This window comes from Scophthalmus maximus, chromosome 3 (genome assembly GCF_022379125.1).
Source record: "Scophthalmus maximus strain ysfricsl-2021 chromosome 3, ASM2237912v1, whole genome shotgun sequence".
Lineage (NCBI taxonomy): Eukaryota > Metazoa > Chordata > Actinopteri > Pleuronectiformes > Scophthalmidae > Scophthalmus > Scophthalmus maximus.
Genome location: NC_061517.1, coordinates 9191225 through 9203800, shown reverse-complemented (window position 1 = coordinate 9203800; position 12576 = coordinate 9191225). Strand labels below are relative to the sequence as shown.

The window sequence follows — 12576 nt, the reverse complement described above, 5'->3', positions numbered from 1 at the left end:
GTTTTCATCTTCTTTGATTGGAGTAAAGACCATTTATGTTTTCATTTTCTTTGAGCTCCATATTTCCTGATTATTAATGGGCTTGAATGGTTTTTCCTTTTTAAAAAAAAATGTTGCCACTAGCAGCAGCTGTAGGGTTGGCAGTTTTACACAGTGGTTGGTGCTATCTCTTTGGTCCACACTGAAGTATCTCGAATTCTTGTGGATGGACTGCCATGAAATTTTATAGAATCTCCCCCGGTCACCGGAGGATTTATCCTACCGACTGTGGTGATTACCTCTAGTTCTTCCATGAGGTTGACTTTTGTAGTTTTGAGTGGGATTTCTCAGCAACCACTTCAGACATTATTTTTCCCCATTGCATGACTTTGATCCATTTTAACTTTTCAAACTAGCACCGCCATCGTCTGGTCTAAACTACTATTTGTCCAATACTTTGGTTTGCGACCGTATACCTGCAAAACTGACATTCCCACCAGCCCCAGCTTCACTTTGTGCTTCGTGCTAATTAGCAATTGTTAGCATGCAGCCATACTAAACTAAGATGGGTGACAAAAGATAGATTTACACATGTCCGTGTGAGCTTGTTTGCAGGCTGAGGCGAGCGTTTAGCTCAAAGTAACACTGCATCTCAAAGTGCATTCATGTGGTGACTGATTAATTGGAAAATTATTTTGTTGACATCATACACACAGAAACATTGTGGAAAAATGAAAGCCTTTGGTTGATGGTTAGAAACGTTTGACTAATTGTGAAAATGTATGTTTTGCATATGAACATTTGATTTATTTTGTGGAATTAAGTTGTTTACTTTTAGTTTACAGCGACCGTGCTTTTTCCCCCACTTCAAAACACAAGAAAACACCCATTGCCACAACTCGGGTAAAAATGGGACCTTCCACCAGTCCAGCCTCTGATGTGGCTGCAGACTCTTGTTTGGTCAATCAATGGTGATCTGTGGTCACTCACTCATTCACCAATGTGCCCAGTGTTTGTCAAGTGTGAACAAATTATGTTTTCTCATTGTTGCCTGCACATTGTCTAATCATATGCTTTTTTACAAATTAAGGTCAATCTGAAGATCAGCTGACAACTTTGTTCAGGAGCAAGATTTCTGTACAGCACACAGCCAGGTGAGCAGACACAGTTGCAGGCTATGTTCAGTCTGATGAAACACTGAGCCCATATGGGACACAGTGTGAAAGCACCTTGGCACTGGAATTGTCTTTTTTGCACACTTAGTACGACAACTTCTTACACGGATTCGGAATAAAAGGAAAACCTCAAAAAACGATTTAATGAAAAGAATCTATTATGAAATGTTGGCGTTTTTAGCGCCCCTCAAATAGTGTTAGTGTAATTATTTTCCTTTGTTAAGGAAATTAATAAGGGAGAGGAGGATCTATTCCAGACAGAACAGAATATAAAGCAGGAGGAAGGAAGCATTAAGAAATGCACCTGGTTTCAATCCCCTGAAAAGAGGGATTGCCACAGTTTCCAGCTCCATTTTAATTTCCTGTTTATTTCACTATCTGAAGCTCTGGGAACTCTGAAAGGATTTAAATGTCCTTCAGTTCACGTGTCTTTCTCCCATTGCCTTTGATTTATAGATTTGATTTTCAGCTTGAAAGCAAAAAAGGGAGAAATTCCAAAAGGAGAAGAAACCCCCCCCCCCCCCCCCCCCCCCCACCATCATGACATGGAGGAGCTTAAAGCGAGCTGAAAGGTGGAGGAAATGGGAAGGATATAAAACGTGCATTGCCAGCTCCACGGATGAAATATGAGGAATTGTCGGGAACCATGTAACAAAATGTGATATGTAGCAAATGAACTGGGCTTTATTCAATCCCCAAGCAACCATAAGAAGTCCCATTCAGCTCTGCCTGTATTGTGCTGTGCCCTGTGTCGACAGGACTCACTTTCACTCGACACTGGCGGGCACCCATTAAATGCTACAATACACAATCATTCCTCCGTCCAAACTCTGTAAACACAGTGAGCTCCCTGTTACTCTCCTTCACTTTGAGCCTCGATTCCTCAGCGGAAGAGGTCACTTGGGGACAGGCACCCTGACTTGACTGCGACTCCTTCCATCTCCATAGTGCATCCAAAACAGCCCCGGTTACTGTAACCCAGGAGGTAGCTTTGTATGAATTAATGCATTTCTTCTCCTTGTCTCTTCCACTATATGCGAGAGATCAGCTGGAATGACTCCATAAGGCACCCAGTGTGCTGACAGTGGAGAGGCCCTTGGGGAAAAGGCAGCTTTTGTGACCCACAGTTCCAGCCACGGTGCTCTTCTGGGACCACTGAGCCATGGGGAGTCTGTAAGGGAGACAGACCGAAAGCTGAGAGATGGGAGGGATACTGGGGGACCGTGGAAGCACTGAACTCAATGAATACAAACCCGGGGGATTACTGTCAGCCTGCACGCTCCCGGGGCCTGCACGCGGTTAAAATGGGGAGCGGTTTAACTCGAACCTCTTTTAATTGTGTACGCCCTCAAGCTAAAGGAGGTGATGAACAGTGTAGGAGGCAGCTGCCATAAGCGTTGATTCAAGTGGATGGCTTTTATACGTGAAGGTGGTGATTTATTGTCGCGCCTTATGTGATAGCAATGCGCAGTAATTTGCAACGGAGTTAATTTCCACATATTGAGTGAGAGAGATTAATTCATGCGCATGATGAATTGCACTCGGGCAAAGCAAATTCTTATTCAAAATGTGTGTGCAAGTGCAGAGTATGTATCTCTGCTCTGTATATGATTTTCTAACTCCTGAGGAACGCAGGGGCTCTTATCTAAAGCAAGTCGGCCTGCCCTCAATCGCAGTCCTCGCTAGCAGCTCCATATGCTAATGAGCTCTGTAAAATTAAGAAATATGCTATTTGTTACACAAACAGCGCTGCAGTTAGTTCAAAAGCGTATAATCCAGTTTCAGTGACGACATTTTTCCAAGTGAAAGGTTCATCTGAAAAATGTAAAAATTAGCTAATTTGAGTTTCAATACTACAATGAGCATTGTGGGAAATTTAAATAGTTGTGAAGTGCAATGAAAATACATCAAGCGCTAACTCACTGCGGTTGGTTCTATGTGACCAGCTGCCAAACCATGAATTGAATTGAATAACAAACCTAGCAGGCTTGCCTTCCAAAGCGAAGGGGATGATGAGGTTATGATGTCCATCTGCAGTACAGTATGTGCAGTGTCTCTGTGTTAGCGCTTTCATTAACATGAAGATTGATTTAATCGGCCCAAATTGGTCCATTTCATACATGCTGATGCTCGGCACCGGTGCCTCCTTTTGAGTTCAGCAAAGTCTCGGCTGACAGAGGGAGAGAGAGGACACTCGTATAGGTGTTGAGATTGGAAGTTAGCTCTCCTTTGTGTCACATCACAAGTACAGAGCTACACAGCCTGTGCTTTTCCAAAATGTCTTTATTACTGGACAATCTTTACCACGGGGCCAGAAATCAATTCAAAACAAGAATAATCCATTGATGAATAAAGAAAAAGGTAATCTTGAATATAAAGATCAGCTGCCCACATTGTACTGACAAAATGTCCTGATGTTTATCACAATGCAGTAAAAAAAAAAATCTTTTTACAGATGAATTCTCACAAAAAAATATATTCTGCTTTACTGAAGAGGACTCATAAGGTAACGATCACATTAAGAAACATGCAACCACTCGATATGATTCATCGCTTTGCTTAAGTGGGCACAAAAAGAGTGAGCGATTAGAGTAATTAATAAAGAGCAAGTAAGTAATTAGAATTAATGAGTAATAAAACATTAAGAAAGCTCGCATTGTGTTGATTCACAGCAATCAAGGAAGAAACGATTACCTGAAATTTAACTGATGGGATAGTTTCACAATTTTCTTGAACTACTCAGTTCCTGCTGAAAGTTAGATGAGAAGATTTGTGTTAAATATCGATGATGGGATAGTGTTATATATATATATATATATATATATATATATAAAGTATATATATATATATATATAGAAATATGATCCATTTATTAGAGCAAATACTTGACCGATAGACGGTTATGAAAGGTAGTCTGGTCATCTGCACCTGTCTCTCTGTCCTCACACAGACGTGACACATCACACACACACACACACACACACACACACACACACACACACACACAGACAGGGATGAAACGTTATGAGTCATTCACAGAGGCTGCGGATAAAATCTCGTCCATCACAATGTGCCATGAAGACACTGGCGATGAAATAATTCACGGCGGGCCAGAGCTGCTCAGAAGGTCGGCTAATTAACAGGCACAAGGCGAGAGGCACTTGCTATCACAATCAAATTTGGAGCTAAAGTCCTCCTGGCAAGCTAACACAGCTGCACCCACTTATCACATAAATCCAGTGGACCATGTGGTCAGCCATCAAAACAAAGGCCCAGTCACACACACTAATAGGGCCGCCGGAAGATTCCAGGGCTGTGTGGGTGGGAGGTCAGCACCTTTGTATCCATTACTGCCACACACTATGTAAACCCTCTGATCATTATCGCTGCCAGGATGGCTCCCAATCAGCAGCGGGTACCCGTCACATCTGTACGAAAGAGAAACGGCCGCAAGTCGCGGGTTAATATTCTCGCGTTCTTTTCTTTCCCTCACTTTAGCTTTCCGCTCGTCTCAAAGGCCACATTTTCTCCGTAACCATCTGTGCAGATTTGCTGCGGCGCAAGCCGAGAGCTTCAAGGATACCCCGGGGAGAAAACCTCTCGTTACCAGGCTACCTGCTGCAGTGATGTATTCCAGGGGTCACTCGTGCATTATCTGTCTATCTTTAACATTTCGCGGTGTGATTTGGAATAGCAGCCGCTTTTACAGAGACATAATTAGAAGTGAGCAGGTATGACAGATGGATTAGGGTCATAATTGAAAGTGTGGAGAGTCTATTGTGCTAGCTGCAGTGCACCTGCTTTGTCTTTGGAATAAACAGCAGAAGAGGGAAGAATTTGTCTTCCCATACAGCGTGCCTGTGGAATTACAATACTCATTCTTTTTTTCCTCCTCACAGGCGCTGATTCTGCTTACAGTGATAAAGTGAACCACAGATAGCCTGTTTTTTAAAAAATTTTTTATTCCAAGGCATATGGTAGAAAATGAGACGAGGGGGCCCAGCAGCGCACTGACCTTCATGTTGCTAATCTAACATTGCCCCTACATTGATCTAACATTAACACCTCACCCCACACGGAATATGCATGACTCCAAACAGGCTGGTCGCCCGTGTGCTTTCGAACAAATCACCTCGACATGCAATTACCTGCTGCTCTGGAGTTATTTCTTTCCCGTGGATGCGATGGCCCTTTCATTCGGGTCTGGGAATTAAACAGGTTTCCAGGTTAATTAATGTGACAGACAGACCCCATTGTGCCTGGTGTCAGCCCAAAAGGAAACCTTATTGCCTCTTGTCCTGAAGGTTGACTTTTTATTGTTCTTTGATTTGTCATTCTCTAAAGGAGCAAGCAGTGCCAGCCCCGTAATTGACTCAGAGAAGACTGCATCGAACAGACACCTCGCTGAATGCTCGAAACAAAAGCTCTGGTTTCGCATAGGAGTTCGTAATTCATCTGGGGGGGATGCAGTGAAATGTTGTGCAACACTGCCATATGGACACCATGGCTGTATTTGTTTGTTCAGCTGTACAGTGAACACAGGCCTCATCCAGGATACATTCTCACTCCTCCTCGCTTGTTGCTTCCTTCTTCATCTCACGACGAAATTGAAGTGGAATTTATGCGAGTGTGTGCGAGTGTGTTTGTGTGTTGGTGTGTGTGCGCCAATGGCCACATGGCCGTGTGTCTGTGTGAAAGTGAGGAAGGAGAAAGGGAGAAGATCCAAACGGAAACCAAGCGTAATCTCAGTCTAAATCACACAGCCTCCCCCGGGGGGAAAGCCCCTCTTCCCGGGGTTAGTCAGTGAATTAAATCACAGTGAGGGCCCCATTTTTCAAAAGTAACCTTTCCATTGACAGTGTAAGTGGGAGTCAGGCTCTCACCGCGGAGTCCAGGCAGGGGAATTAGTGTCGTGCGTTGCGACACCAGTCTCTCAGTGTGTCATTTGTAGGGGCTATTGCCGCATTTTTCCCAGCCTACCTGCCTGTCTCCTTGTGCTCACAGTGGAGGAGGCCATCTGCCTGCCTCCCCTCTCACTTCCCTCGTTTCTCTCTCCAGCATTCTCTTCCTTACAGTTCCCACACACTTTCCTTGAATGTATTTTTGGTGCATCTCATGAATTCTGGCCACCAGTGCACAGTATTTGCACCCAGAATCACACTATCATCCTTGGATTTGGACATGCACGACTTGCCTATTGGAAGATATTTATGCGATCAATGCGACTAATGGAGATAAACACACTTACATGGCCGGATTAGTCTTAAATTAATCTCTATTCAACTTAATTAATTGGAAATGTGTCCATCCATGTTTGTAATGTCAATAGGACATGTTTCAGTGTGAGCTTCATGCCATTTCTAATCTTTTAATTGAACAGAAATGAATGGAACGGACATGTGTATAAAATGGGATTCTGTTTCTTTTAATCATTTCCAGGATTAAACGACTCTCTGACCGAGCAACTTCGCCGACTGTTTCCCGTTTGATTGTTTCCCGGACTGCCGCTGTAATTTCTCAACAACAGCATGGATGTGCAGAAGTGGTCAGTTTCTAAGGTTACTTGAAAACGAAGGATTGTGCATGAATTATATACTAATTGCTCAGTGGGCACCTTCTCTCACACTGTAACCCACTCAATGAATGCAGCAGTCACTAATAGAGTCGAACTAGATTTTTTTCTCTTTTAAAACACGACATTTACTTACATTTATCTCCCATTTTTTTTGTAATTGATGCCATGGAGCCTCTGGCACATGGATGCCAGGAAAAGCAAATTATCATAATCTGCTTGTTTGTAAAAGCGCCAATCTGTGCAGTTAAATAGTTTGGTGATAATAGTGTTTTGTTAAGAAGATGTGAGGGCTCCTTGCTCCTCAAGATGTGCTTAATTATCACCAGTCTGTGTGCCAGTGTGCGTGCCCACATGGTGTGTGTGTGTGTGTGTGTTCGTGTTCGTGTGTTCGCGTGTGCGCTCGCGTGTGCGCGCACAGGATGAATCAGGAGCGTATTCCGAAGGAAGGGTTGCCTGGGAGACCAGCCTGGACCCCTCCACTTTTTAGTCGGCGGGTGAGGCTCTTCATACCTGCAGCTCTCTCATAATGCCACAGATCTGCGTTTCATGCCTGCCAATAAAAAGGGAACGCTCTCAGACTGTGTGTGTGTGTGTGTGTGTGTGTGTGTGTGTGAGAGAGAGAGAGATAGAGAGAGAGAGATGGGGAAATAAAAGAGGGAGGGGAAACAGCGAGAGAAAGAGATAATGGATGCTGAGACGCGGCGCGCTCAGAGGAACAATCGTCTCACGGTTTAAGTCGGTTGGCGCATTCGTTCCGTCGTGTTCACCTTCCCCTTGAAGTGATGTCTGAAGACGCCAACTTCCTAAAAAAGGAATTCCTGCCACGAAGCGGTGCTACTACTTTCCCCCCCCCCCCTCAGTCAACTGAGTGACGTCTCGCAAGGAGAAGGGGGCTGGAGACTCGGCGCGCACCGTGCATCCCTCGCTGTGACTCATTCATTTCGTATGAACGCGACCGGTTGCGGAGACCGACAGAGCCCGGGCTTTAATTAGCTGGGTTCCCCCCAGTCCTCCGCTCAGTCAACGCACGTCAGAGCTCGTAGCCGGACGGCTTTTTCTTTATTCTCCCCCCTCTTGCTTCCATTTTTTGTGGTTGCTGTTTCTTCCAGGCTGCGGGGATGACATGCGCCCCCGGCAGACGAGCGCCATGCCCCGCCGACCGAGCCCGCGTCCCCGCGCTCCCGTGGAGTCGGTCTGAGCGGGGAGAATGTCTCCCACTTCTGCCGGTTCCAATGTGTAACTAGTGGATCTGAGAGCTATCATTCCGAAACCCGCCACATGGTGACTATCCACTCGAGTTGGCGCGTCGGGCTGTGAAGATATATGGAGGTTTTGGATTTCGCGTAAACGGCACAACGTCGGGCCAGTTCGTCCGTCGTCCTCGCGTTCTTTTGCTGGTTCTTCCCCTCCGCCGGACGCGTCCCTCCTCTCTGCCGGCACCATTCAACAAGCTGCCCTCGCTCCTCGCCGCGCGGCGATGCCCGAGCCGTCCACAGCGCCTCGGCTCCTCAGCCCAGCTTGTTGAATCTCCCCCCTCGGTGACCGGAACATGGGCCCGTGTTGAGAGTCGCTCGCCGCTGCAGTTTTTTTCCCCCCCAGTTCCACTGCAGACCCGCGTCCTTTCGCTAAAAAAAAAAAGTTCGCGATGGCTCACCCCGGGCCGTGCGTGACGCTCGGCTCCATCTGGAGAGCGCTGTGGCTCATGAGGACCGCGGTCGACGTGGCGCTGCCACAGGAGACCTTTGCGCCCCATTCGATCCGCACCGACGGCCACCTGACCCTCGGCGGGCTCTTCCCGGTGCACGCCCGCGGGGCCGACGGCGCGCCGTGCGGGGATCTGAAGAAGGAGAACGGCGTCCAGCGGCTCGAGGCCATGATGTACGCGTTGGACCAGATCAACCAGGACGAGCAACTCTTACCCAACATCACCCTCGGCGCGCGGGTGCTGGACACTTGTTCGAGGGACACCTACGCGCTGGAGCAGTCTCTGACTTTCGTCCAAGCTCTGATCACGAAGGACACCTCGGACGTGCGGTGCACCAACGGGGAGCCCCCGGTGTTCGTCAAGCCCGAGAAGGTGGTGGGAGTCATCGGCGCCTCGGCGAGCTCAGTGTCGATCATGGTCGCCAACATCCTGCGCCTCTTTCAGGCAAGTCGCCCGGGCGTGTGTGTGATAGTTGCGAGAGGAGGGTGAACGTCGTGTTGTCACCGGCAGTGTTTAGCTGAAGGATGTCCATGACTGTTTAGCTGATCAGCTCTTAGTTAAGGGAAGAGTGAAAGTGATGCGCCTCCTCACTGCTGCTCGTGCACCCAGTGACGGGAAGCAGATGAAAAGGGGGGATGCCATGAGAGGCAAAACCCCCCGAAACCTTATCTCACGCGGTAAAAGAAAGTAAAGCTGCCGTTATCTCTGCCGTAAGATACTTTTTTTTTTAAACTTTGACTCAATATGTGATTTATTTAGTGTGGTTTTGCTTCATTCTGATTTGAAACTATGGAGATTGGGGCAGGTTTCTCCCCCTCCTGTGAAGTGTGTGGATGAGATGTCTGACTGTGCTGTTGCTTGTTCCCTGGTGGTGCTGAAAGAACAGCTCCCGTCTGTTCCAGTCTCACTCTGGAGTCTGGATGAGTGGCCACTGGCAGCGTGACACAATCACACCCAAACGCAACAACCCCCTCCTGACAATAACAGGCCTGCTTCATGTGATTGCACATGATCATATGAGCCTCTTACATGGAAAAGCCTTCTTTTTTTTCCACCTGAAATCCTTAATTTATGGTTGGGTTTACATGATTTTTTATCCACAGGGCCCCCCCCCCCACCAGTGAAATGGGCTTGTTTCAAACTCTCTGCAGCCTAATTTAGCTGGATGACTGCGAGTAAATGAAATGAATTTGCACCACTAATTTCAAAACGAGTTTGCTCGGGTTTATGGGAGCACATCTCATTTCCTGTTGGCTCCAAGTCAACTGATGGAGTTGGCCCGCTGCTGGTGCTGCAGTGGAATGGGGAGAAACGCAGCAGGGCACCAGTGCAACAGATTAATTATTTAAAATACATCTCCATAGCAAAATATGGAATCACTTGAAATACTACGTGGATGCTCGTGCAGATATGCAGACTGCTCCGCCGTGTTGTTTTTTCTTGTCTGAGGGCGGTGGTGTTCAATCCGAGCAGGAATTTGTGTCTGAAGATTGTTGCGGTTGCAGATTGTAACTCACTGTCTTGTCGTTCTGTCTTTTGTTTCAGCTCAACTAGACAAACTGTGGGTCTGGCTCTCAGGAGCTGTTTAGCAGCAAACTGTAAAACCATCAAAATACTCAACATGCTTTTAGCACCCACCCCCATTGGCTCCACTAGCTGGACAATTAGACTGATGGTCTTCACTGCAGCCTTCAACATGGCTGTTGCTCATGCATTCTCTGAAGGCTGCTTTAACAACTTATTTTTTTCTATCATACGAAGTTAGTAACACCCTCCGGCCATGCTTTGAAGCAAACCTCACTGCACTCATTAGTTTGTTTGCAGAATGCGCGTGTTGTAACTCTTCCTTTTTTCTCAAGCAAGCATGGATGCGTCTGTGAAATTTAAAGGGTTTAACAGGAGACAGAAATTATTTTGTAAATCCCTCCTCCCTCCTCACAACCAGTATTTCTGTACGTGTCAAGCCGTGGGAGTGTAGGAGTATTCCATGTGTGATGTTGCACTGGAGCTCGGGCTTTAATCGAGGCCGAGGAATCTGTGGATTTGACAGCAGTTGTCATGCAGCTCTGTCGGTCACTCTGTTCCTTCTCATTTCTCGGTGATGCCAGAAAAAAGAGGATTTAATCACCACTGCTAAATCTGCACAGCCAAGCGAAGATAAATTCAGTCCACCTCTGAATCTGTTTGCCCTTCAACTCCTTTATTTATTCACTTTTTTCCCCTCTGGTACCACTTGTGATGATAGGAGGGATAATAACGATGATCAATTAAACGCCGAACCGCATGCTTTGGTCTAATCAATACATACCAGGAGTGAGAGCTCCCAGCCCATTTACTCTCATTAGTCGTACAGCATTTGATTAGCGCGCGGTGGCAATTACAAGTTTCTCAGATTGATCATCAAGAATCAAATATTCCAGTCAAAAGTGTCAAAAGCTTGAGCGAACACCTGTTCAGATATAACTAAAGAACCAAAGCAGATTTTTTTTTTCCTCTCCCTCTCGAATCAAAGTGGGAGAAACATCAAATGGGCTCTGTACAAAGTGTTCAGTTTCACGTCATAGTTGATTTAAATTGCGTTTGATTGTTGGACATGCTGCGTTACTGCGCAGTCTAATGGACTTGGAATTTACATTTTTACACTTCAAGCCTGCGGACAATGACCTCTCCCTGAACTGTCCTGCGAGCCTCCTCGCCGCTTTGTTCTCGGTGGATCTCATCAGGTAATTTTGTGTTTCACCCCTGCGATAAATGAATCATCAGGGAAGATAAATAGTGATTGTAGATTTTATTGCCAGATGCAAAATATCATGGCTGTCTATTCAGGACATGAGTAGCTGCTGAACTGTTAATGCTGCGAAATTGACATGAGGGATAGATTTTTTCTGAGGACCCAGGAGGGTTGATCAATACAGTTGCCATGGTGAGGCCGATTTGCTGCTAAGATGTTTTTATTTCACTGCCTCTCACGCTGTGTTGGAAATGAGAAGCAGCAATGCCACAGGTGGAAGAAAAAAAAAATCAATCAACCAAACTTTTGGATTGTTACCAGGAGCTATGATGTGCACTTTTGAAAAATGGTCCAATCCTTTCCCTCTGCACCCAGTCATTTTCGGGCAGGACAACACTGCCGCTGAACAGACCGGGCAACTGTATCCATTTGTAAGTCTTGGCCCCTTGAATGAATCATGAAATTGATTTTTATCCAGCTGACATTTACATCGGGGAATGTGGCTCGCTATCGCCTGTCACATCTCCGTCTCCCAAAGACCAAGACAAAACTTTGTTATGAATGCAGGTGAACTCCGTCTCGTCCCCCCCTACGGGGGACGCAGCCCCTTCTGACCACCTGTCTAAGTGAAGTATTAACGATGTCATAGCCCTGACAGGCTCTGGTCGGCTTTTTATCCCCCCCCCCCCACACACAGAATTTTCTCTATGATTGATTTGAAGGAGATTGAAGCCTTGCAGTGTGATCTGTTCGGCGGACACCAGAAGACTGTGTGTGTGTGTGTGTGTGTGTGTGTCTTACATAACAAGCTCTGAAAGTGACACCAAATGTCAGAGGTTAAATATGTCGGTTCTTCCACACACGGTTGTCATTTGTACATCGATGCATGCAACTCAATTCGTCACATCTCCAGGACTGTACTTTGTCCAATCGCAAGAGATATCACAGTTGTCACGTATGCAGCATATGAGTAGATACACACACACGCACACGCACTCACACAAAGAATGCAGACAAAGAGCCCATTACCATTACTGAAGGAATGAAAACACAACTGTCTCATAGATATTTCACGATCCACACAAGTGCTGTTGCCATTTGTGTTTTTCTCTCCGTCATTTGCTAATTGGCTTTTATTCAGAGTGTTACACACTCAGCAAAGTGCATTGTAACTTCACGGAAGTTCAGTCTCTATGTTAACACACAACTAAACAAAGTTAAAAGCAAAAAAATCGACTTTGAAATATTTTTTAATGGTCCATAGCATTTAGTAAATATGATAATTCTTTTTTATTATAAGTAGAATATTTACATTTTTAGATCTTTAGTAAATGTTTTGAAAAATGTAATCAAAAAAAGTCCAACACTAACACACTAGTGGCTACTATAGTAGCTAATACAGGTAATACTT

General features: G+C 45.8%; 1 protein-coding gene across 13 annotated transcripts in view; it reads left to right on the top strand.

The window, feature by feature from the left end:
* The window catches only part of LOC118317221 (metabotropic glutamate receptor 7), an 89634-nt gene that overhangs the window by 26257 nt on the left and 50801 nt on the right, over nucleotides 1–12576 (top strand). For 8 of the 13 annotated variants that reach the window (XM_035645723.2, XM_035645730.2, XM_035645726.2 and 5 more), the window contains 2 exons: nucleotides 1070–1133; nucleotides 6594–6699. The exons of 1 other annotated variant lie outside the window; for it this stretch is intronic. In XM_035645723.2, the coding sequence (XP_035501616.1) occupies nucleotides 1070–1133; nucleotides 6594–6699 (170 nt within the window). Of the gene's footprint in view, nucleotides 1–1069; nucleotides 1134–6593; nucleotides 6700–7414; nucleotides 8879–12576 lie in introns of those variants that run through there. 4 more of the 13 variants (XM_035645731.2, XM_035645729.2, XM_035645733.2 and 1 more) reach the window with 2 other exon arrangements.